Here is a 26,710-nt window from a genome sequence, read left to right on the forward strand (position 1 = left end):
ATTTTGGGGTGTCTCGCCAAGGCCATCTAACGAGTTTAGTTGCGTTTAGATGGACGAGTCTTTTAAAGCTAGTCCCTGGCATGTAAGAAACATAGGATCGCACTAACATTTATATAAATTGGTTTAGGATTGTGTGCTTTAAAAAAAAAAAAAAAAAAAGGCTTATTAAAAATCTGGAATACCGTCACTTAGTACTAACATCATTTATTAAAAAAAAAAAAAAAAAAAAAATCTGAAACATTAAATGTGTTTGGTAAAACAAAAAATAAAAAGTGTGTGTGTGTGTGTTTTTTTTTTTTCCAAAAATTGTTATCAATAACAATAGAAAAGAAAAAGATGCTTTTGAAAAAAGTTTTTTTTTTTATTTTTTTGTTTTCAATGCATAATAATCAGTGTCCAAGTTTTTCAATGACAAGAATACTCCCACATAGCTTATAAATTACAATCATTGACCATACATTATTATCTTTTGGCAATTATTATATTATATTTTATATCATATTACTTTTAGTCATTTAACATATTTAGAGCAATTTATACAAAAGTTTACCAACATTCAGACACTGTTGTTTTTTTTTTTTTGTTGTTGTTAAAGCACCTTTACAACAAAAAAGAAAAAAAAAAAAAAAGGAAAAAACCAAACACTCAAAAACTTCACTTTACAGTTGTTTCTCACCGCACAGAGAATTAGGTTTTTTTTTTTTTTTTTTTATTTTTTTAACACAGTAATACCAAACTAGCATTAGTCCAATCTAATTCAGTAAAAGCCAGTGAGAGAAAACAAACACACCCTAAAGGTAATGTTGAGGAACTGGAGGTGTCCCAACAGTGGTGGAAGTGCAAAACTTCTCCAAATGAAAGGCCACCCACAAGGAGAACAAGACATGCACTTTGAACCTCATTTCGAACTAAGTCTCATATTTCTTTTTCAAAACCTCAATTTACATACATCTTAAAAAACTTATCGTTCAATATACTCTCAACAAATAAAAAGATGAAAAAAAAAAAAAAAAAACTCTACGCAATCTAATCTAATGAGCTTATGCTCATATTGTTATGGAGATGGTTGGTACATTAAATTTGAAAATTTTCCTAATTTCACAAAGTCCATTACATTAACAATACCTCATTGCTCGTCTTGGGTCTCGGTTTGCATTAGGACGGCTCCGCTCCAGAAAAAGGAGTCCAAGAAAGATTGTAAAAGGAAATTCAGCACTACCCAACATATTCCTTTTATTTCTTCATGTTCCACCTGAAAAACATATGTATGCATTTGTAGGGCAGAGAAAAAAAGACTATCTAAAGCAGTTGATGAAATTAATCTATTCGGAATTGTTTAGTAGGCTTAAAGGTGTTTGTTTGACCTAAACCGTATTATAGTTATGATTCTGAGCTCCTCCTCACAGATAATGATGCAAATTTCTGGATTAGGGCCTTCATTCTCTGAATTATGTCTTCAAATGATGGACGTTGTTCCGGGCCGCTGATTGTTATTGGCAAGAAAGAATGGTTTTAGTTTCAACACGTGAGTTCGAATTTCAGTAAACAAAATGAGCTAGCCAGCTGAATGTACTTACCTTTGCCAACAGTCTTCGATGATGGATACTACTTGGGGATCGAGGCCTTCTGGTATGTCTAATCTTCTATCCATGAACCCTACAATTCCAACCACCTTTCGTATGAAAGGAACAATTTTGAGTGAGATTAGAAGACCAAAAGGGAAAAGAGAATCAAAGTTTTTGTGCCGTTATATGCGCACAAGTGTGCACACTGAGAAAAACAAGAGAGAACCTGTAAGGAATTGAGGTTATTCCATGGGATTGATTGAGTCATTAGTTCCCACAGGATGACACCAAAGCCAAACACATCTGACCTGTTTAAAGAGAAGACAACTCAATACACAGTAAAAGTTTAGACGTAAATGTCACCAAACGTTTGCTCAATAATGGAAAAAAAAAAAGGTATACAGGCTCAATTATTGTTAGATAGTCAATTACAGTGCTATGACTGCTCGATCACTACTTGGATGGGCTGCCATAAAATTCCAAGATCATATGATTCTATAATTTCAGAACTACAGCATAGCAGACATAATGTTCGATACAATTTTCATCTAATACAATGGTAACAGATGAATACATTTGATTCTATGTCTGAAGGATATCATATTCTCCAAAAAATCCGCATTTGACATAAAAGCTTTAAAAGGGAGGACATGCAAGACAAGTTATAGATCAGTTTTCAGAAATTACTTCTCATTAGATGGTTCGTTTCGAAGGACTTCAGGGGCCATCCACTGAGGCTGCATTTAGTAAAATAAATACCTCAAAGTGAGATTATTACATATAGGTGGTCATTGTAATCAATAGAGATTCAAAATATTCCACCGAGGTTTCTCAAATTTTTGTAAAGCATAACATATCCATGAGCACATTCCGCAATTAAAAGGACCTTTAGAAGGAGACACTTACTGTTCCTCTTCCAGATCTTGCACTCAAGAAGGTTGCATTCTTCAACTTTGACAGGTCAAAGTCTCCAACCTGACAGAAAAAAGACTAGTCTAAGCAACTGGTGTATACTCCATCTCCTTGAATAAGTAGTGAGGCCATCGATCAATTTACATTACCTTGACAGTCCAATTCTTATCGACCAGCAGGTTAGACGATTTCAAATCTCTGTGAACTATAGGTGGATTTCTATGATGCAAGTAATTCATACCTCTAGCCTGTAATATAAGAGAATTTGTTATTCCATTGACAGCAGAAAGCCGGAAAGGCTTAAGTGAAAAATAACTGATTTGCGTGACTTTGCATATACAAATCATATACAAAACTGCATAACCACTGTTAAATGTGAGCGTGACACCCTGATGTTAGTGACCAAAGTTGGATTTGTGCATGTTTCATGCATCTTTAATTCTTCGAAAGGATAAATTTTGTTGTAACGAAAATGTGAACACAAGCAACTGTGTGCAGACACAAACAGAGAGAGAGAGAGATAGAGAGAGAGAGAGAGAGAGAGTAGTATAGACGCACAACATCAAGAGCCATCACCAGCCGTCGTCTGATGTCTAACGTCTGATTGTTCTTGTGAAGTTGTTTAAAGAGACTTCCCCTGCCCAGAAAAAATGAAATCAGTTTAATACTCGTCCATAATTGCCATATGATAAGGGGAGCAGTATCTTATGATATCTGCATTTTATGGCTTGACCAGATTGGTTAAACTGTTAAGATACCATTCAGAATGATATCAACAGTACAAAATCAAAGGCCTGGTACCTAGTAGCACAGCATGAAATAAACCAGCTTAGCAACAATGTGTGAACTCTTAATATCGTTCACTGACCAATCTTTGAGAAGTAATATAGTTCCAATTACCTAGGTAAATACTCTGTGACGATGGCAAGGCGTTCTTGTGAGCACACAGCTCCCATAAACAACAAGACATTAGGATGTCGCAATCTTTTCATTATATCAATCTAAAGAAAGAAAGAAAAAGGGATTCTTGATCAACTGCTTCCTTTCTCAAACAACAATACAAACAATACAAGTTAACTGAAAATTTATAGCACCTCCTTCTTGTAGTCTTGTAAAATCCCTTCACTGTATTCATTCTTAAAGTAAACCTTAATAGCAACATTCTAAACAAAACACACACAAAAAGTCAAATGTGAAATTATTGACTATTTGGGTAAGATATTAAGGACATTTTGATATAGACATGTACCGATTCATTCCAGATTCCACGATAAACAATGGCACATGAGCCTGTGAGGCAAGAACAAACATGGATGCTTAGATACTGAAGATCCAGTCTCATGTACACTTCTTAAGAATTTCCACCTTTTAAATTAAAGATAGCTACTTGGGACAAACCACCCAGGCTTTTCAAATTTTGAGCATAGGGCACTAGATTTAAAACACAAATAGACACATCTACCTTGTCCAATTGCATCTCCCAAATGCAAGTCATCCCACGAAATCTCACAATCTTCTCTGGAGTTAGAGTCGTTATCCCCTTTGCTTGAACAACTACCATTGCTGTCTAAATTTGGTAGTTGTTTACCATTTTGTCCATGCACTGAATCTTGAATCTCCAAAGTATTCAAGTAGCATTCTTCAGGTTTTGGATCCTTCCCCTCCACTTGGTAGCGTAATCTTGGCAACAGATAACCCAGTCCGGGAGACCCAAAATCCTCATTGCACTCCCTTGAAGAGGCTAAAACAGAACCCTCACCTGAAATTGAGTTTTTGTGCCCATATGCATTTGGATGAGTTCTATTATCGTCTTGAGAAGAATGGCCATTACCGGGTTTTTCTTCCTTACTGTCTGTATCAACAAAGCAGTGGCATGTACTTGATGCCTTTGACTTTCTTGGGGAATTAGTATCCTTAGTCACTTCATTTCTAAATAGAGAAGCACCGGTTCTACCACTTTGTTGAGAGCTTCTATCATCTTGGTTTCCACCATTGTTGGTTCCTATAGTACGCAGCTTTGACAAGAACTTTGCTGCCTGCAGCCATCTCACCAAAATAGTTTAGACACACTCTAAAGGGAAATAAAAAGAAATGAAAACATAGAAACCATGATTTAGTACGACAGATACTCACCAGTTTACCAGGTTTCTCTAAGTCAGCATCTTCGGTTTGTATTGTAGAGTCCTCTCTGCCCTTGTTTATCTCACTTGAATTGCATACATTGTCTTCATTTCTTGATAGAAGTCTTGAGGCCTGATAAGTTCACCAGCATAATGAGTAAAGCACAATTTCAGTTATCTGAATGAAATCAAAAGAATTGTGATTGTGTAGCACATAAGCACCAGATTAGAAACAGACGATGCAATCTGTGGCAATGGTGCAATAGGTGGCCGTGGGTGCTTTGATTGCCATCCTCTACATTGGACATTGGCATGATCCTTGAATGTTTTCATTTTTTCTGCTTGTAATCTATTAAACAATGCCGCGTCATTTGAAACGGTGATAATACCGACAAGCTCATTGTTCTCATACAATGGGGTTTTGGTTACCATCGCCACAAATATTTCTCCAGACCTCTTCTTAAGAGGGAACTGACCTGACCATGATAGCCCAATGCTCAACTTTTCCATGATTCTCTTTAGAGGTGCAAAGTATTCCTCAGCAATGATGTTCTCAGAATCTCTCTGTCCAAGGACTTCATAGTCCTTCCATCCATAGAGATCCTCAGCCGCTCGATTCCTGAATTAATACGTGATGCAGTGTCAACGAATATCAAATTTTTGAGCAATTGAACTTCACATGGGATAGCATATGTTAGCTGCCATCTAAGGTGTCTATAATGAGGTTTCAGAAATGAATTCAACATGCATGAATCTTGACAAATTCAACTTCAGGGATACATAAACCCATCGGCCCACTAATAATCACTCTGATGGTGAACCAATACTATCCCCAACTTACATAACAGGTGTCGAATTCTATCGCAAAGGATCTCGATGTAAATATCATATCAAACGCTTACAATATTCATTTGTGATTATCTAAAATCCTTGGATTACCCTCAAATTCTTTGTCTCGAACCGATCATATGTTGTGGCATGTAAATATTTACTGAGATAAACACAATATGCACAAATTTCGATGCAATCTAGCTTTACTTTTACCAAAATCCAATTTTGTGGAGTTAAATTTATAAAGTGAACTGTTTCAACCAATATCACATATACAGTACCACCAACCTGTAACAGTGACACCGTAAAAACACATACAACTTCACGAAACAATCACAACGACGCAGTTCTAGCACTCGCGTACCAGTAATTGATCTCTCCGCTGGATGCTACGCAGACATAGACGGCGTGGCCTATGCTATCCAACACGGCTTTGTACGGGCTGCCCGAGAGGAAGAAACCGGGCACGTTGAACGGCGAACCCGGATAGTCTGACGTCGGCACCTCAGCCTCCTCCTCTTGCTTCTCCTTCTCCTTCCTCCTCTGGTGGCGGAGTTGGTGGAACTCGGCTCGGAGCCTGGCGTGGCTCGCCTCCAGGCTCCTGTACCGATCGAATAGAATTTGGTACAGAGTCTCCGGTTGGTCGTGGGAGGCCATCGACACCGATGGCGAGGTCTCGCGTAGGAAAACGGTGCGCAATACGCATAGCTGCTAAATATAGCGGGCTGCTTCCCACTTTTAGTTTCTCATCGCACGAGCAGGTCCGCTCCAAATGCTCTGATATAATATTTTAAGTTTTTTTAATTAGTTAATACACAAGCCTGTACTTGCAACTTGCAAGTCACTAGGAAATAGATTGGTTGCTAACTTTGATGGCAATGATTTAATCTTGACCGTTGAGGTGTTGTTGGTGACTTGAAGCCTGAGTTCATCCACATCCACATTGTTTGCTTCCTTCCTTGTAGCTTCCACATATTAAATTATTAATGTCCACTTTTTGGATTTATACCTGGCTACAGACAAGTTCAAACGTAATCATAAAAGTACCTTTCAGATTTATTTATAAAGAATCTCAACGTATTGTATTGCGACATAAATAACGATAAACACACTTGTATTGCGACATAATAAACGTTGATATTATGAAAATTGTTATTACTAAATTTTTTATATTTAAAAAGATAAACACACTTGTACGCTAATAATAGTTTTCTTTATTAAATTGACAAAAAATGTTGTAAAATTAAGATATCATGTTTAGGGATGACCACGATGCGGTTCGATGTAGTTCCACCCCTAAACTGGAATCGAAATCGAAAAATATCAACGGTTCATTTTGGTACGATTTCGCTTAAATTTATTACTAGAATCGTACAGTTCGGTCTATATCTGTTTTGACCTGGTTCTTGCCGGTTTACAGTTCTAAATACTAAATTATTTGAACACGAAATCATCATGCATTCACATATGTCTTCTAAAATGATTATATAAAGTTGCATACAACACAAATCCTTTTTAATACAAATGTCTTTGGCAGTGGCACCAAGTTAACAAAAAATAGACAATTAAAAGAAATATGCATTAGTTGGTCAACAAACAAAAAAAAAAAAATCAAGAACTAAAACAACATCGATCTCCTGATATTGGCAGCAGCAGCAACGACAGCAAGCAAAAACATTTGAGGGTGGGTGAGCCCTAATTGGGATGGATTCAATACTTTGCAACTTGGTGAAACTAATTTTTCAACCTATTATACCATGACACGTGTATATCTATAATTAATTTATTTATTATTAATAAAATGATTCAGTTCGGTTTCGACCGATTCTTGTTCCTTTGAAATCGAAATCGGAATCGATTTGAATCAGTCTGGTTCAGTTTTTTATTTAAAGTTAACTTTTCTGATTAACGCGGTTCTTTTCGATCTTTTTCCATACGGTTTGATGCGATTTTGCGGTTTGAGAGTTTTTATGCTCACCCCTAATCACGTTGGTGTAGCGCTCTCGTGATTGTGAAAAAACAAACATATGTAATTGTACCTAAGTAATTGTAATTGCGTGCCAACTTAGCTATGTCACTATACATATGCACACTTTTCAATATTAGAGAGTGATCATTTAATAATTATTTTGTTTTTTATTTTCATTTTTTTTAGAAAATAAAAAAATAAAAACTTATTTGGCATATAAGAGCATCTTCAAAGGAAATGTCAAATTGTCCAAATTAGTAATAACGGTAACAAAAGACAACATTAATGTTTTTCAACTGAAAAGTCAAATCTGATGTGATATGATATAGATTGACATCTCTCATCCTTGCTGTCAAATTTGACAACATCTTCACATTTTTTTAATTAATTATTAAATGCTTTTTATTAATTTTTTATTAGTTTAAAGCATTATTCTTTTATTTCTTTTCATTCCCAATGCAAAGAAAGTACATGAATTATTATTTTATGTTTAAAATTTGACATATCGCTTTGAGAGCAAAAGTTTAAAAGATGTCAAAGTGACATGTAAGCCTTCAAATTTAAATTTTAAGTTTAAAATTTGACATCTTATTTGGAGATGGTCTAAAAGCTAATCTTTTTAGTTTTTCATTTTTTTTTTGTTTTTAAAATTTAACTTACATTTTAAAACTTTTTAACATATCATTTAGTGGTATTCCTCTTCACTTGTAAGTGAGAGGTCTTATATTCGATTCTTGTCAAATGCGAATTTGAACTGTATTATCACAAGCTCATTGTGAGACTTAACCACTCTCCCACCCCTTAGTGTAGATACTATCACATTATCGTTTGTTAAAAAAAAAAAAAAAAAAAAACTTTTTAACAAAAACAAAATATTTATTAAAAAAATTAAAATGATTATCAAATGGCTGCACAATCATCTAAAACTACATTAATGAAACCCTCATTGTCAACCAAAAGAGGATAAAAAGACATCTTTGTTTTCTATTACAACAAAAAAATTAAAGGATAATAACCTAATTTTACAAACAAAATTTTGCTATTTTTTTTTAAACCTTATATACATGTAAGTTTATTATCTCTAATTTAAAAATAAAAATAAAAAAACAACCTCTCTCTCTCTTCCTCTCTCCTCACTCTGACGTTATCTCTCATTCTCTTCCTCTCTCCTTCAATTTTGACGACCAAACTAAAAAATTTCACACACTTTGTGTTTGGGCATATACTATACAATGTGTTGGAAGAATGCAAGAGCAGTAGAGCAAACGAGGCCGTTATGTTATGGTTCCTATCAAAATCGCTTCACTCATCCAGGGCCGTCGATCAAGATTTTGCAGATCCAAATCCAACCGTTTTTTTCAAAATGACGAAACCGTTTGTTTTCGTTTCAAAACTAAACCTCTACCCGCCCTCCCCAACCAACCCCCCACCAAAAAACCGCCCCTCTCCTCCGTCTCCCCCTCTCACACTCTCCCAAATCACAGAAACGATGCGAATCCAAGCGCTGAATTTAGGGCACGCAACCCTCCTCTTCCTCATCCTCATCTGCTTCGTCCATTTTCTCACTCCCAACGATGTCGTTGCGGTTCAGATTCTTTCGAAATCGAAGCTCGAGAAGTGCGAGAAGAACTCCGATTCCGGAAACTTGAACTGCACCAAAAAGATCGTCCTCAACATGGCCGTTCCTAGCGGCGCGGTAAATAGCAACCCTAATTTCTTTTCCCCCTTTCTTTTCGGATTTTCAGTTTTTGAAATTCAAGTATTGTAGTAACGGTGGATTCCTGTACGGATTCGCAGAGTGGCGGAGAGGCATCGATTGTCGCGGAAATTGTGGAGGTGGAGGAGAATTCGAGTCAGAAGATGCAGACTTTCCGGATACCGCCTGTTCTGACAGTGAACAAATCCGCAGCTTATGCCTTGTACGAGCTTACTTACATACGGGTTAGGAAGCCAAAATTTTATTGTTGAATTGGTAATTTGAATGCAATTTCAACGCATTTTGTGATTTTTTCTTGTGACATTTGAACAGGATGTCGCCTTTAAACCCGAAGAGTATTATGTTAAAACCCGCAAATGCGAGCCAGATGCAGATGCCAAAGTTGTGAAGATATGTGAGAGGCAAACAATCTTTTAGCCTTTATTTTTTCCCACTCTTTTTTATTTGACAGTTACAAAATTTTCGTTAGAAAAAGGAAAATATTATCTTTGGTTTTGGTTGGTGTGAGTTAATTGGGATTATGCATTGTAACAGTTGCTTGGAAGTTAAAGTTAGGATCAGGTGTTGACCTTAGATTGTGTTAACAAACATGTTGACTGAGAAGAAGTGTTTTGTTTAGAGAGGGGGTATCTTGCACTTGTAGACAAATGTCGTATTCTTTACCGTGCCTATAAACATGACCAGTGGACTTTTTTTGTTTGTTCTGTAGGTTACGAGATGAAAATGGTCACGTTGTTGAACACACCGAGGTACCATTTCTATGATACTTTCAAAGTTATCACTTTTATGTGTACCAGTAGTATTTTTGAGTCTTTCGTAGCAGTTTATTTCTTTATTTGCTTCCTAAATGCCGGTTTGCAATTTTAACTGCATTATGTATGGTATGATCATACAACATTGTACTATGTAAACCTTAGGATTTGTATTGAATACCCACCTCAGTTTCAGTACATTGTTCTTCGAACATGTTCTTTGCTTTGATAGGCATATGCTATGTGATGCTTTGATAAGTGAGGAATCACATGAAACTTACCCACTCGTATTAACATATTTGAATTGGACGGAAAAGATTTGATGAATTTCCTCATAATCAATGTTTTGATGTATCATAAAATTGTCCACAATACCTATGTAACTGTGATTTCAATGTCCATCAAGTGTCCAGAAAATTTGTCTCTTAATCAGTTGTCACTGTCTCGTTGTAGGGCTAATTGTTATGGATCCATACCCTGTGATTTTTCTTTCCTTTTATTCTTTTATTCCTTCCTATAGATCAGGGGATTTATAGCATCCTACGTACACATATTTGGCCTTGTGGCATCAACGAGACAATAAAGTTGTCCATTCTTGATCCTTTCTCCATGTTCCCGTACTATTGAAGTACATCCCATAACAATGTTTGGTGCATATGGTTATTTTCTCTGATTACTTACACTTTTCCCATTTAGCTTATGTTCTAAGGTCACTCACAGTTTGTAGTATATCGCCCTTGGTGAAATGGAATGCCATATGTCGTGAGTTATATGTTCTGTAGTCTATTGACACTTAATAGTTCTTATTTATCATATATTTTTTCTTTAATGAGTTTGTGATGTACACTCTTCTCCCATTATGTCTGTTTTATTCTCTGTAGCCAATGTGCTGTCCTTGTGGGCCTCAGCGGAGGGTACCTTCATCATGCGGAAATGTTTGTATGTGCTTTTCAATTTGTTTCTTGTTTCTTGAACTTTACATGCATGATGCCTCTTACGGTCTTGTGGTATTGAATTTGCAACTTTCTTTTGGTTAGTTGACAAGTTGATGAAGGGAAAAGCCAATACTGCCCACTGTGTTCGTTTCCCGGGTGACTGGTAAGGACCTTGCACTAAGTACTAAGTTCTTCACTGTACTTATGTTTTTTCTTGGACGGTTGATAATTGATTTTTGATAAGTTCTAGCAGATATGCCATAGCCCTCTGATATTTTTGAATATATGTGAAATGAGGTGGGTGTATATAGCAATATATGAGGCTAAGTCATTTTTCTTGGTAGTAGAGTTGTAGTTGTGTAAAATTTTATTTGTTTCCATATTCCTTTTGTTTTCTTCGTAATTTTGATACCATATTCATCATTTTTCATGAATCCGTGATATTTGATACATTTTTATTGTTAAGTGACCCGTCAATTATAAATCATATGAAGACACTTGATTTTTCTTTTTCTGGGAGTTAAGCAGCTTGAACTAAGATTACTGAGAGTTCGAAATTATTTTACATGCAATAATTGTTTGTTTTGGCAACACAAGTGATGGAAGCTACAGAATATAAACAATTTCACATGGACAATATATTTCCTTTTTGATGTTCGTGTTTATTCATCCCGTAATTTCATTATTCAATAAGTGAATTTCTTATTTATTTTAAACCATTTAGGTTCCATGTTTTTGCTATTGGACAGCGGTCAGTGGGATTCAGTGTTCTAATTCAGGTGAAGACAGGGTCTACAGTTTCGGTATGTTTCCTTTCCAAATGCATATACCATATCCATTTCTTGTAATATAAAGTCCTTGTTTATGCCATAAACAATTATTCATTGTACATAACCTGATTTGATCTTGCACATGTGATTGAATCTTGTATTTTGGCCTTGGTGCTGAAAATTAGAGTTCGTTTAATGTTCATGCTGGACTCTATACAGTTTTCCATTCCTTGTAGAACAAATTTCCCTATTCTCTTTTACTTGACAGTATTTCATCGTCTTATGTTGCTTATAGTAAGTGTACAATTTAATTTCATAACCAAGATTTATGTATAATTTATTTGCCACCAGGAAGTGCTTGTTGGTCCTGAAAACAGAACAGCCATATCCAATGATAACTTTTTACGAGTCAATCTTATTGGAGATTTTGTTGGTTACACAAATATACCATCATTTGAGGATTTCTACCTCGTAATCCCAAGGCAGGTATGCTTGCTGCACTGATGTAATTGTCATTAGCATCTGCTATGAGACTAGATAATATGAAAGTTCTTAGAAGTGATTAAGCTGGTCTATTAATTTTTTTTTCTGAACTCCAGTTCTGCATCTTACGATTTTCTTATATTGCTGAGAGTTTCCTCTTAATTTTGTGGAAGGTGGGCCCTGGTCAACCCCAGGATATGGGGAGGAACTTTTCTATGTGGATGCTGCTGGAGAGAGTTCGATTTTCTTTAGATGGTTTTGAATGTAACAAAATTGGTGTCAATTATGAGGCTTTCAATGGGCAACCAAACTTTTGCTCTTCGCCGCTCTGGAGTTGCTTGCATAATCAAATATGGAATTACTGGGTGGTTTGTATATCCAGCCTGAAATCTCCATCTTTTCTGGTGTATGCTCGTAATTTTAGTCTTCTCTTATCATTGTTAAATGGGATTTTTATAGGTACTAATTGGTATTGATTTTCTTGGTATTTGTGTAAAATTGTTTTTCTCCGGAATGTGCATGAAAGTTGCATACTTGCTCTACTGTTTTTCACATAAACTATGTTGAATTTATGTTCTATTGTAGATACTTGTTAGGTAAGCAGGATTTTCTTTCCTTCTGTATAATGAGATATTTCAGATAGTCTTGGTTATGTACTTGGTCTATAGTTATTTATAGTTGGTATGAAACTGGTGAAAATGTTCATATTCTGACAGGCTGACCAGAACCGAATTCAAAGGAATCAGTTGCCACTTTATGGGGTGGAAGGAAGGTTTGAAAGGATAAACCAGCATCCAGTTATGTTTCAGCAATTTTAGAATTACATTCACAAGGATTTATACAGTTTGGATTTACTTATCATTTTTCTGATCGGATGCAGAATGCCGGGACTCATTCGTTCTCCATAGGAGTCACTGAAGTTATTAATACAAATCTCTTGATAGAACTAAGTGCTGACGACGTAGAATATGTCTATCAAAGGTTTGTACTTTTTTGGGCTATTCATTTTTCGAAGTTTTTATTATTTTCCTTATACACTTTACCCTATTCCTCGTATGTTCTCTCTATCAGCATCTGTTTGCCTCTCAACGTGCATATGAGGGAGGGCATTACACTGTTAATCCATTCATTAAGGGCTTTGAATCTAGTGGTTGTCTGGTGATAAAATGGTGTTTTCACTTTGACATCTAAAACTAATCGCCAGCAGCTGTTGTATATATTTGTAGGAGTCCTGGGAAAATCTTAAGCATCAATGTCCCAACATTTGAGGCCCTTACTCAATTTGGAACTGCAACAGTAACAACCACCAATACTGGTGAAGTGGAAGCATCATATAGCTTAACGGTATGCTTTTAATTTTCCTTATGTAGATCTTAAACTTGGTTGTGATTGCTGCACATGAAGAAATTCATGTGTTATTTATTGGTCCTCTAAGTTCTATATTTTTTATTTTCTATTTGTTAAAAGGTTAAAAAAATCAAACACCTTGCTTATAAGAATTTGAGAGCATGCCCTACTACATCTATTTACAGCTTCAATGAAGTATTTTTGTCTACAACTTCAGTGAATGGCTGTTACAATATGTAGTTTCAGATCTGATGAATTTTCCCGTCTTGCAGTTTGATTGCTCTAGTGATGTCACCCTTATGGAGGTACGCTTTTCCCTAGTGCTCTTGTTCTTGGTTTTAAACATGATCAATGACTATGTATTTATAAAGGATATTGTTTCGCAGGAACAATTCTTTATTATGAAGCCAAAAGAAATGTCGACCCGATCCTTCAAACTTTACCCACCAACTGATCAAGCTGCAAAATACGTATGCGCAGGTAAGATGAGCAGTGGTTCACACAGATGATAGAATGGCCTAAATTTATAATGATAGGACTAACTTTTGAGTTTGAATGCACAGCTATTCTAAAGGACTCAGAATATAAAGAAGTAGATAGAGCCGAGTGCCAATTTTCTACAACATCTACTGTCCTGGATAATGGAACACAGGTTGAGTTGAATCAATATATGAGGCAGTTTAGATCTAGTATATCAGCATGTTTATTTTTTAAAGTCTGAATACTTTCGAAGTAATATAAACCTTGTGGCTATTGATTTATATGATTAATGAACCACTGAAGTCATTCATTTCGGCAGGGTAATCCCTTTAGTCCACCAAAGAATGGCACAGCCAGTTTTTTTGAATCTATGGAAAGTATTTGGAACAATCTGTGGAATGTTTTGGTAGATTTCGTCACTGGAAAAACTTGCAGGTACTTGCCTGATTCATTTTTGAACTTTGGTGTTCTCTAAATTCACATTCTCAATTAATGGTTCTTTGATTGACTCCTTTTCTCTCCAACTTTTCAAACATGGATTGCATTATAACCGTCGTTAATTTCTCTACATTTTAACAATCTTGTGATTTTTATGAAATCTCATTGATTTCTCTCTTTACATGTGCAGAAGGAAATGCGCTGGATTCTTTGACTTCAGGTGCCACATACAGTACATATGCATGAGTTGGATTGTGATGTTTGGTCTACTCTTGGCAATTTTTCCAACAGGTAAACTAATTTCTCAGTAAACTTACATATAAGCGGATGATTTTAGAGATGCAACAAGTGCATGACATATTATACGTTGAGGTGCAGTGCTTGTGCTTCTGTGGCTTCTACACCAAAAGGGACTTTTTGATCCTATATACGATTGGTGGGAAGATCATTTTTGGGATGATACTCAGCACAGCAAGGATTATCGAAAGCACAAAGTTGACGTAGACCGCCCGCGCACTCATGCTCTTAAACATAATGGGCATGAAGCGACGCACCACAAGCATGGTTCTCACTATAAGCGAAGAAACATTCACCACGATTACAGGCATAACCAGCTTGAAAGAGGCAGCGATTATTACTACCATCTTCACCATGTCCATAAAGACAAGCACAAGCATGGGCGAAGAAAGCATTCAAGCGTTATGCAGATAGTTGACGAAAGTCATGGATACCATGCCAAGAAAAAAGGAAGGAGAGCAACAAAAGACTATTGAAAGTGACAAGACACGATCAAGAGTGAATTTTCTAAGTACAAGGACTCAATTGACACAACCTCGTACGGTAGATCTGTAAATAGTAACAGCACAATATATTTGTGAGAGAACACTTTTGTTTTCTCTGTTGGAAATTCAAATCAAAACAGGTTGTAAAATGTTGCTGCTAGCTGTTTGTTTCTTTCCAGCTACAAAGAACAAAGTCTCCTCCATGTGCTAGCCGAAAGGTGTTGAAAGACAGCAAGGAATGATGCAGAGCATGTGTGTAAAAGTGTCTAGCAGCTGGTGCATATGTGAAAGGGTGTAAAGATGGTAATCACCATTTGTTGCTGCATGTGTTTGAACGGCTGGAACACCATCTCTTATTGCATGTGTTGTCTTATTGTTTATTAATTTCTGTTTTGTATAAATAGGCCTTTCATGCTAGGCTTTAGGCATCATCCGAATCCCATTTTCTGATTGTATTCTCTCAGGTTCATAAGCTTGTAAGCTTCTGTTTTTTCATCAGTTTGTAAACTGCCTTTTATTTCATATATCAAGAAAGTGTGGTTCGTGGAAGCTTGTTATTTCCTATCCCTTCTCCATTTGTTAGTCCAATTTTATTGAGAGTGAAAGTGAGAGGTGTGATAGAGTTTGTAAACTTATCACCCACATATTTTGGTATTGAGTTAGTAAACTCTTGTGAATACCAACAATTGGTATCAGAGCCAGAATACCATTCTGGCAAGTGCAGTAGCTATGGCGTCCAATTTAGTGCAACTCCAGGTTCCCACATTGAAGAAAGAAAATTATGAAAGATGGTGCATCCAATTCAAAGCATTGTTTGGATCACAGGAGCTATGGGAAGTTGTCAGTAGTGGGTATGTTGTACCCACTGCCGAGCAAGAAGCTGCATATACTGCAGAACAAAGGAACACTCTCAAGGACTTACGAAAGAAGGACCAGAAGGCACTGTATCTTCTATACCAGGGTCTAGAAGATTCAACGTTCGAGAAAGTTGCAGAAGCAACAACGAGCAAGCAAGTATGGGATGCACTCAGTACAATCTACAAAGGAGTAGATCGAGTCAAGAAAGTAAGGTTACAGTCACTTCGAGCAGATTTTGAAACTGCTCATATGAATGAAGGGGAGAGCATCTCCGACTATCACTCAAGGCTCATTATGATAGTAAATCAGATGAGGAGAAATGGCGAGAGACTCGATGAAGTACGAGTTGTGGAGAAGATACTCCGGTCACTCACATCTAAGTTTGAGCATGTGGTGACTGCCATTGAGGAATCCAAGGATTTGGAGGTGATGAGCGCAGAGGAGCTACTAGGATCCCTCCTAGTTCACGAGCAACGCATTCAGAAGAATGCAAACCCCACAACGCTAGAGCAAGCTTTGGAGTCAAAGTTGAATATTGACAAACCAAATGGAGGTCGTGGGCAGTGGAACTCACGTCGTGGGAGTTCATCTAACCGTAGCCGAGGACGAGCTCGAGGAAGAGGTCGAGGCTATGCACAAAATCGAGGTCAGTCTCAGGAGTGGAGATCTACTCGAGGAAAGGCGCATATCCAGTGTCATAACTGTAAGCAATATGGACATTATGCCAATGAATGTTCACATAAAAATGGTGAGCATGTCAATATGGCAGAATCAAGTGGAAATACTGATGAAGAACTTACAGTCTTGCTAGCACACCATGATTCCAGTAGGCAACAAGATGTTTGGTATTTGGACTCTGGTGCAAGCAATCACATGTGTGGAAAGAAGGAGTTTTTTGCCGAACTCAAAGATGGGGCCTATGGATCTGTAAGTCTTGGTGACTCCTCAAAGTTGCCAGTTGAAGGCAAAGGGAAGATCAAGATCATCCAGAAGGATGGTAAAGAAGAATACATCTCCGATACCTACTACATACCAGGTATGAAGAGCAACATTCTAAGCATTGGTCAACTGCTCCAAAAAGGGTACATTATACATATGGAGAACATGCTTCTCACTCTCAGGAATGCAAGGAGAAAGCTTATTGCACGTGTTCGAATGTCAAAGAACCAGATGTTTCCGTTGAATTTGAACACAAAGATTGGAAGCTGCAACATCGGTGTAATGGAAGATGAGTCATGGAAATGGCATCTTCGATTTGGCCATCTTCATTTCAATGGCCTAAAGTTGCTGTCAAGTGGAGGAATGGTTCATGGTCTACCCCAAATTGAAGCCACACGCCAAGTATGTGAAGGTTGTGTGCTTGGCAAGTAAGCACGACTATCTTTCCCTGTTGGTGATACATGGAGAGCAAAGACACCACTGCAGTTGGTGCACACAGATATATGTGGTCCATTGGATCCCATGTCTTATGGAGGTAATAGGTATTTTATTACCTTCATTGATGATTTCAGTAGAAAGACTTGGGTCTATTTTCTCAAGGAGAAGTCAGCTGCCCTAAAAATTTTCAAGGAGTTCAAGGCACTCACAGAGGCTGAAAGTAACCACAAGCTTGTGGCTGTGAGATCAGATAGAGGTGGATAGTACACCTCCAATGCTTTCCAAGCATACTGCAAGGAGCAAGGAATTAGGCATCAACTTACTGCTGCCTATACCCCACAGCAAAATGGGATAGCCGAAAGAAAGAATCGAACCATCCTTGACATGACAAGGTCCATGCTTAAGGAGAAGAATTTGCCAAAAGAGTTATGGGCAGAAGCTGTAGCTTGTTCGATTTATTTGTTGAATCGATGTCCAACAAAGAGTGTCAAGAGGATGACACCACAAGAGGCTTGGAGTGGATATAAGCCGAATGTTACACACCTAAGAATTTTTGGGTGTGTTGCATATGCTCAAGTTCCAGAAGCCAAGAGGAGGAAACTTGATGATAGAGGTGAGAAGTGTGTGTTTGTGGGCTATAGTGAAGAGTCCAAGGCATACAAGCTCTACAACCCACTAACTAGTGGTTAGTAGAGATGTCATCTTCAGTGAGGAAGAGACATGGAAGTGGAACAACAAAGAAGTTAGTAAAGAGAAGATCGTCTCCACTGATTTTGAAGAACCAGAAGTTGTACCACCGATTGAGCAACAGCCTGCTCAAACAATCACAACAACTCCAGTGCACAGAATTGCAAGGAGTGGTCCTACATCTAGTGAGGAAAGCAGCTCCTCAACTCCAGTGAGGTTAAGGAGTCTCACAGAGATTTATGGACAAGAAGAAGAAGAAGAAGAAACCAACCTTTTCTGCTTGTATGCAGACCACGAGCCTCTCTCATTCAATGAAGCTGTGGAAAAAGATTGTTGGAAGAAAGCCATGGAAGAAGAGATCCATGCCATCGAGAAGAATGACACTTGGGAGCTGACAAAGCTCCCACCAAATCAGAAGGCTATTGGTGTCAAGTGGGTTTACAAGATCAAACACACTGCAGATGGGAGTGTGGATCGATACAAATCAAGGCTTGTAGCAAAGGGCTACAAACAGAAGTATGGAGTGGACTATGATGAAGTCTATGCTCCAGTTGCAAGACTTGACACGGTAAGATTACTAATCTCTCTTGCCGCTTATCATAAATGGAAAATTTATCAACTAGATGTCAAGTCAGCCTTCCGTAATGGAGTTCTTGAGGAAGAAGTGTACGTGGAACAACCAGAAGGCTTCCAAGTACAGGGAAAATAAGATAAGGTGTATCGTTTGAAGAAGGCTTTGTATGGCCTCAAGCAAGCACCACGAGCTTGGAACTCAAGGATTGACAACTACCTTCACCAAAATGGATTTCAGAAATGTCCATACGAGCATTCAGTTTACATGAAGAATGGTGCAAAATGGGAGTTCTTAATTATTTGTCTCTATGTAGATGACTTGTTGTTTACAGGAAACAATGAAGCAATGTTCTGTGAGTTCAAGCAATCCATGTTCAGTGAATTCAAGATGACTGACAATGGATTAATGTCATACTTTCTTGGCATAGAAGTGAAGCAAGGAAGTGATGGTATCTACATTTCTCAACAAAAGTACATGAGAGATATATTGGAGAAATTCAATATGGACAAGTGCAATATTGTCAACACTCCAGTTGCAACTGGATTGAAGCTGTCTAAGGAAGGAGAAGGTGAGTTTGTAAACTCAACCGTGTACAAAAGCTTGGTTGGAAGCCTAAGGTACCTTACAATCACAAGACCTGATATAGTTTATGGTGTTGGACTCGTGAGTCGATACATGGAAACACCAAGGGAGTCTCATTGGCTGGCCACCAAGAGAATTTTGAGGTACATAAGAGGTACTCTAAACTATGGTCTATTTTATAATTTTGGTGAAGATGCAAAATTATTTGGTTATTCAGATAGTGATTGGGGAGGTGACCAAGATGAAAGGAAAAGCACAACTGGCTATGCCTTTTTTCTAGGTTCAACAGCTTTCTCGTGGACTTCAAAGAAGCAGTCAATCGTTGCCTTGTCATCATGTGAAGCCGAGTATGTAGCTGTAGCCTCAACCGTGTGTGAGGCAATTTGGTTAAGGAATCTGTTGAAATCAGTGTGTCATTCACAAGAAGAATCGACCTTGATTCATGTGGATAACATTTCAGCCATCAAGCTTGCTAAGAATCCAGTCCAACATGGGAGGAGCAAGCACATCGATACCAGGTTCCATTTTCTGAGGGACCATGTGAAGCAAAAGACAATTGAACTTGTCTACTGTCACACCAAGGAACAAGTGGCAGACATCTTCACAAAGCCATTGCCAATTGAATCATTCCGGCTACTGCGTGAAATGTTAGGAATGAAGGCGTTTTGATTTGAGGAGGTGTGTTGGAAATTCAAATCAAAACAGGTTGTAAAATGTTGCTGCTAGCTGTTTGTTTCTTTCCAGCTACAAAGAACAAAGTCTTCTCCATGTGCTAGCCGAAAGGTGTTGAAAGACAGCAAGGAATGATGCAGAGCATGTGTGTAAAAGTGTCTAGCAGCTGGTGCATATGTGAAAGGGTGTAAAGATGGTAATCACCATCTGTTGCTGCATGTGTTTGAACGGCTGGAACACCATCTCTTATTGCATGTGTTGTCTTATTGTTTATTAATTTCTGTTTTGTATAAATAGGCCTTTCATGCTAGGCTTTAGGCATCATCCGAATCCCATTTTCTGATTGTATTCTCTCAGGTTCATAAGCTTGTAAGCTTCTGTTTTTTCATCAGTTTGTAAACTGCCTTTTATTTCATATATCAAGAAAGTGTGGTTCGTGGAAGCTTGTTATTTCCTATCCCTTCTCCATTTGTTAGTCCAATTTTATTGAGAGTGAAAGTGAGAGGTGTGATAGAGTTTGTAAACTTATCACCCACATATTTTGGTATTGAGTTAGTAAACTCTTGTGAATACCAACATTCTCAACCAAATGTCAATAATTCACAACTAAATTGACTTCATATGCATTGAATTCGACCAAATGTCAACCCAGAACCTTTTATTTTCTCCCCTGTGATATGATCCACACGCTTTGCCATCTCATCTGTGAAATGATGCTTCCAATCCCCAATCTGGCCTTTCCTGAAGAAGTCACGGTTATTAACAACGAACTTGAGGCTACTAGCATTTGGCTCTTGGAGCTGGGCGGTTTTTTTAATCTCCAAACTGCTCAAATGCTCAAAACTGCAAAGCTTTATGATTTGATCCACCACCCCTTCGCTCTCTTCCTCCGCTGAAAAAGGCTGACCGACGAACTCAGCCAATCTCTTCACATAAAGAACCGGCTCCTGCTTCATAGTCTCATACTTCAAGAATAATACTTTCGCAGGAAACTCCAATTCTTGCTTTCCAAAACCCTAGTACATGGTCCCAGAAGGGTCCATAATCCGCGACGCCTTGGCAGAAAAGCTCGAATGCTTCTTCCAGTGAAAGGGGGTCCAATTCTTTAGCCCTCAACTCATAGGGTGATACATATGACGGCCTAGGATTGATTTTTAAGGGAAGGATCTCTCTTCCTCCTATTTCCAACGGTAATATCACACACTATGTATGATAGAATATTCACTCAACACACATCATCATCTTCTACATTCTCTCTGCAATTTTCCCAGAAATCCAAAATATACAAACCTCCATTGAAGATCAGTAAACGTACGTAAACACTAACACCCGCTTTCGGCTTATGCATTGACAACTATTTCTTTTCTGAGGAATTATTGAAATGTTCTTAGATAAGATTGAGTGAAGTTTTTGAAAATTGTGATATGTAATCAAATAAGTAGTTCTGAACTGATATAAGGTGATGCTACGCTTCCCATATGATCGAAGTCTCAGAACTTACACTCACATCCCTTACTTTCGATTCCGTTGCGTTTGATATTTTTACACATGCATGCATGCTGATCATTTAATATATATGGACTTGAATAAAATAAAAATAAAAGTTTTGGATTAGGGCTTATATATTGGGTCAGGTTGATAACAGTTGGACTCGTAAGTCACCCGTTAAGATACCGATTGAGTTCGGATCAAACCGCAAATCACCCCGTTAAAGTGTTAAGAGTAAAAGACTTAGACAACTAAAATAACATCAGATAAAAAGCCTAGATGTTTTAGGGTTTAATTGTTGTGCATTATTCTTTTTCATAGGAGGTAAATATATATTTGTACAAAAGGTTCTATAACAAGAAATAAGGATCCCAATTATACAAGGAATCAATCACATAATTATATTCCTAAACTAAATGGTTGACTCACGCCAACACTTCTCCTCAAGTTGGTGGGTAAATATCTCCTAGACCCAACTTGCTAAGTGAGTCTTGAAACCTCCTCGTTGACACCGCATGAGTTAACACATCAGCTAACTGTTCCTTGGACCTCACATATGGAATATCAATTAATTTGACATCCAACTTCTCTTTAATGAAGTGTCTATCCACCCCCACGTGCTTAGTACGGTCGTGCTGAAATGGATTATTGGCTATTTCTCTTGCCACTTGATTGTCACAATATAACGACATAGTCTCCTTAGGTTTAAAACTAATCTGTAGACATGTAAATTTCGTTGCATACAAATGATGCATTACAAAGCTCCATGTGGCATGACTCATCACAAATGGACAAGTTATCAATGACATGTGGCACAAATCAAGCAAAGAAAGAATAAAACTTCCCCAAAACTCGGCAAAAGGGGGAAGAGATCCTTTAAAATCGGCAAGGAGCCCAAGTTGCTCCCAAAACCGGAAAGAAAGCTAAAGCATCTTTACAAAACAAGCAAGAATTGAAGATTGCTCACAAAATAGGCAAGAAAGCCCTATAATTCGACCAAGCAAGGGAAGGTGGTTGAAATTAAGACACAAAACATGCCTAAATTCTCCCATGAACGAATCAAGACACAAATCAAAGCCAAATCCACCCAAAGGCATGACTTTGGAAGTTTATAAATACAAGGTCCCAGGACAAATAAAGGGTTGACAATTTCTACATTGAAGGACTGAAACTCTCACAAAAGGAGAACCTCTGCCAAATGTTTGAAGACTAATACGCTACTAAAGTTCTCTTCGAAGAACGTACAACAAAAGCCAAAGCTTTCTTTTGACCAAAGCTGAAGCATTCTCTTGAAGAATCAATAAGCACTTGTGCTGATTCCTTCAAGACTTTGTTGCAAGCTCAAAACTTGTAACGACGTTTGATTCAAGATCAAGTCGCCAAGACCCTTGAATCAACGAAATCCTACATCAACACTACCTTTGCCACAACTTTGAGGTGAAGACCATCCACGCATTGTTTGAAACTCAAAACTTGAAGCAATCATTCAATCATTTGTCCAAGATCAAGTCATCACGACTTTTGGATCAACAACTTACATATCTACATCAAATTTGAAGACTGAATTAGAGGAAATTGTAAACAAAGATTGTAACCCTTCAAATTCATCAATACAAATCTACTTTGTACACGTGCTCTTGTTTCATTCATTATAGAATTTTCGTGTTTACAAATTTGGCACGCCCGGTGAGACCTCTCTGCCTCTCATCTCTATCTTCAAATCCACAAGAAACACACATGGCATCAAGAAAGGATCAACCTATTCCCGTAACCAACTCGAAGAACAAGAACATCCTTCCCGCAAGTGATGGCACTTTGGGCGTCACAACCCGAAGCAAGGCAAAAACTCCATCTGCTGTGGTTTCCACCCCTACATCAACTCTGCCGAAGGAGCAAGAGCACCCAAGGCATGAGCCAGTGATCACCCTGGCCTCGCTAAGGGCACCAAGGGAAGAAAGCTCGAGGAGGTACTCCGAGTCGTTGACTACCGATGCCGACTCAAGCAGCAACTCGTATCCCGTAGCCATACAAGTCATGACTACTGGTGCGACTTTAATTGAAGAGTAGCTGGCATAAATGAGCGAAGCAATAGCAAGGCTGACAAAGACTGTGGAGGAAAAAGACTTGCAGATTGCTACACTTGTCAATTGTCTGAAGACGCAGCACGGTGAGAAAGCTGACCCAAAGGTTGATCCACCAAAGAAGGAAATTGATGAAAATGAAAAGCCTCTGATGGACAAAGTTGAGGAGAAGCTAGAGGTGGACTGAGTTATTACGCTTATGGGATTTTTCTTTATCCAGCAGCTGCAAGAGATGATCATGAGCACGATCAAGGTGCAGTACGAAGGAAGCTCACATGACTTCGTGCTGTATTCAAAGCTCTACTCTAAGAAGATTGATGCCTTAAGGATGCCAAGCGGTTATCAACCGCCAAAATTCATGCAATTCGATGGAAAGGGCAATCCTAAACAACATATTGCCCATTTTATCGAAACTTGCAACAACGCTGGGACGGAGGGAGACTACATCGTCAAGCAATTCGTGCGCTCCCTGAAAGGTAACCCCTTTGACTAGTACATTGACCTCGAGCCCGAGTCCATTAACAGCTTGGACCAGCTTGAAAGGGAATTCCTCAACCGCTTTTACAGCACTCGCCGCACTGTAAGCATGCTGGAGTTGACGAGTACAAAGCAGTGGAAGGACGAACCTGTCGTTAACTACATTAATAGATGGAATTCATTAAGTCTGGATTGCAAAGATCGGATTTCTAAAACCTTCACCTTGAGATGTGTGTTCAAGGCATGCACTGGGGTTTACATTACATCTTCCAAGGCATAAAACCGAGAACATTAGACAAATTGGCAACTCGATCCCATGATATGGAGCTGAGTATTGCTAATCATGGGAAGAAGAAGCTGATCACCAGCTAATCATGGGAAGAAGAAGCTGATCACCAACTTAAAAAGGATAAGGTGTTCGCCCCAAAGGTAGACAAGACTGGGAAAAAACCTGCCAAAGAAGCTTTTACCGTCCATACTACCCCTATCAAGACCTTCTTTGCGCCCATCAAGATCTCCTCCAAAAACAAAACGAAGGAGATGAAGAGAGATAAACCTTCTCGCACCCAAGACAAGTACAAAAACGCCATGAGGGAACTAGAGTAGAAGACGTACCTTTTTCCTGACTTTGACATGGCTGCAATGCTAAACGACTTGCTGGAAAAGAAGGTGATTGAGTTACCCGAATGCAAGCGCCCCGAAGAGATGAAATGCTTAACGACCCTAGGTACTGCAAATACCATCTTATCATAAGTCATCTTATCGGTAAGTGCTTTGTCTTCAAGGAGCTCATCATAAAGCTAGCATAACAAGGGAAAATTGAACTCGACCTGGAAGACACGGCCTCAACACATACTACTATGATTGCATTTGGTTCCTTCGATCCAGTGTCTCTCAAAGTAATGGCTGACTACTCCTGTCCATGCTCAAGCTACATGGCACATTCTGCACAACCATCGCTAAGGGTAAGCAACCAAAATGCATCTATCGACGATGAAGAAGGGTGGACACTGGTGACCTACAAAAAGATAAGGAAGCCAAGACCACAAGCCATATGGCCAAAGGTGGAACAAGGGAGAAAGCACCGCTGCCGCAACAATAGAAAGCCCAAAAGGAGCGTAAGAGCTGCTAAGCCAACATACGTAGGGGAACTTATGGAGCGAAAGTCGTGCATTCCCGTCTCCTTGCATGAGTATTTCCCAAAGGACTTCTTCCAACAGTGCACTACAGCTGTCTGTCATATGGTTGAAGTGGAGATAGAAGAGCCCCAAAAAGGCAAAGTTATCGCCATCGAGGAAATAAGGCTTGCCAACATACTTTAGCATCGAGAAAGCACTACGATTGCCCAAGGAGATGTGAAAAGCACTAGTAGCGGTCTTGGCGAGCCCCAACGACCACAAAGTGCAAGAAAGCAATAACGAAGCTCAAAGTTTCGACCACACGAATATGTCGCGTGTTGTGTTACCCATGAGGCAATTAACTTCACTGACAAAGACTTGCTGCTGGGATCAAAGCCTCACAACCGTCATCTCTTCGTCTCTGGGTACGTGATAGAGAAAAAAATTAACCCTATGTTTGTGGATAGTGGGTCGACCATAAACATTATACGAAAGTCAACAATGACCACAATCGGCATCAAGGTGGATGAATTATCCCGAAGCTGCCTCCTAATCCAAGGTTTTAACCAAGGAGAACAAAGAGTGATGGGCATGATCAGAGTGGAAATGACTATTGGCAAACTCAAATCAAGCACGCTATTCCACGTGATTGATGCAGGAACTTCTTACAACTTGTTCTTAGGAAGACATTGGATCTACGAGAATGGAGTAGTGTTGTTCACCCTTCATCAATGCTTAAAGTTCTACCGAGAAGGAGTAAAGGTGATACAAGGCGACACCAAGCTATTCATAAAGCTGAATCACACTACGCGGACGCCAAGTTCTACATGGATGAAGACATGGTGCCCAAAGCTCTTCCAAAAAAATCAAATCCACAGGCAAAGTCGTACCTAAGAAATAAGAGTGGTAAGCCATGCCCAAAAAACAAGAAGGGGAAGCTGTGTCATCTTCAAGCAAACACGACGATGAGCCTGCTAAGCCCACAACAATAAAAGGGAGTCTGACGCCCTCAAAAGGACCGAACACACCCATCTTTCAATACATCCCAATGTCTAGAATAAAAAATAGCCAATCCCTGTTTGAAACTAGAACAAGCAAAGCCAACACACAGTTGCATAAGGACGATGTAAAGTTGCTCAAGACAAATGCATTTTTACCTCTGACACAGCTAGGCGACGCTAAAATTTCAAAACCACCGCAAGGTTTCATAAAACCCCTACCTAAGGGGGTGAAACCAAGCTCTTTTCCAACCAAGAGGACCGAAGAAGGTTTCGACCCAAATGCCTACAAACTCATGTCAAAGGCTGGGTATGATTTCGCCTCCCCTTCAAATCTTGGAAAGAAGGTTTCAAACACTGTCAACAACAAAGAACATGACCTCACTGAGACTCAAAAGAAGTTAAAGGAGCATAGTTACGGAGTTGACAACAACAAAGCTGGACTTGGCTTCACACCAAATACATCCGTGAAGATTTCAAGAAAAGTGAAAAACGCTAGCACTCAACACATTAGCATGAGCGTTGAACAAAGTCAAGAGGGGCCTAAACCTGCCCCTTGAACATCAGTTTTTAATAGGCTGAACCGTTCAAAACTCAAAATTTTGGCACTTAATCGCATTGGTGGTCAAGACCAAACCTTCGTCTTCAAAAGGCCTAACACGTCAACACCCCGAAACCCAAGAAACAAAGCAACATG

At 38.6% G+C, this 26,710-nt stretch overlaps 3 protein-coding genes across 7 annotated transcripts; 1 reads left to right on the plus strand and 2 right to left on the minus strand.

The window, feature by feature from the left end:
• Nucleotides 1-901: 901 nt before the first annotated feature.
• Nucleotides 902-6,259, minus strand: LOC137722933 (PAS domain-containing protein tyrosine kinase family protein). Of its 4 annotated transcripts, none has more exons than XM_068462062.2 (15): nt 5,793-6,259; nt 4,820-5,216; nt 4,611-4,730; nt 3,940-4,513; nt 3,727-3,767; nt 3,572-3,640; nt 3,378-3,478; nt 3,036-3,114; nt 2,627-2,725; nt 2,472-2,540; nt 2,253-2,302; nt 1,792-1,873; nt 1,578-1,672; nt 1,365-1,483; nt 902-1,252 (listed from the first exon to the last, which is right to left on the minus strand). In XM_068462062.2, exons 1-14 carry the CDS (start codon nt 6,083-6,085, stop codon nt 1,381-1,383), a joined length of 2,172 nt encoding a protein of 723 aa, XP_068318163.2. In that variant the 5' UTR covers nt 6,086-6,259; the 3' UTR covers nt 902-1,252; nt 1,365-1,380. The 4 variants fall into 4 exon arrangements, with proteins under 4 accessions (XP_068318163.2, XP_068318161.2, XP_068318164.2 ...); XM_088692411.1 differs by having other exon boundaries at nt 1,026-1,252; nt 1,371-1,483; nt 5,793-6,227; XM_068462060.2 differs by having other exon boundaries at nt 902-1,483.
• Nucleotides 6,260-8,596: 2,337 nt separating this feature from the next.
• HAP2 (hapless 2) lies at nt 8,597-15,650 on the plus strand. Of its 2 annotated transcripts, none has more exons than XM_088692412.1 (18): nt 8,597-9,093; nt 9,195-9,338; nt 9,427-9,515; nt 9,824-9,863; nt 10,748-10,805; nt 10,904-10,964; nt 11,526-11,604; nt 11,923-12,057; nt 12,228-12,458; nt 12,771-12,851; nt 12,935-13,035; nt 13,281-13,398; nt 13,674-13,706; nt 13,788-13,881; nt 13,965-14,053; nt 14,201-14,316; nt 14,510-14,610; nt 14,698-15,650. In XM_088692412.1, the coding sequence occupies exons 1-18, from the start codon at nt 8,674-8,676 to the stop codon at nt 15,090-15,092; spliced, it is 2,385 nt and encodes a 794-aa protein (XP_088548538.1). In that variant the 5' UTR covers nt 8,597-8,673; the 3' UTR covers nt 15,093-15,650. The 2 variants fall into 2 exon arrangements, with proteins under 2 accessions (XP_088548538.1, XP_088548539.1); XM_088692413.1 differs by having other exon boundaries at nt 12,228-12,422.
• A 4,818-nt stretch (nt 15,651-20,468) lies between these two features.
• LOC137721927 (flavonol sulfotransferase-like) lies at nt 20,469-20,807 on the minus strand. Its single transcript, XM_068460947.2, has one exon. The coding sequence runs from the start codon at nt 20,805-20,807 to the stop codon at nt 20,469-20,471; it is 339 nt and encodes a 112-aa protein (XP_068317048.2).
• Between the last annotated feature and the right edge of the window lie 5,903 nt (nt 20,808-26,710).

The sequence above is a fragment of the Pyrus communis genome, chromosome 4 (genome assembly GCF_041283825.1).
Source record: "Pyrus communis isolate YQ-2024b chromosome 4, ASM4128382v1, whole genome shotgun sequence".
Classification (NCBI taxonomy): domain Eukaryota; kingdom Viridiplantae; phylum Streptophyta; class Magnoliopsida; order Rosales; family Rosaceae; genus Pyrus; species Pyrus communis.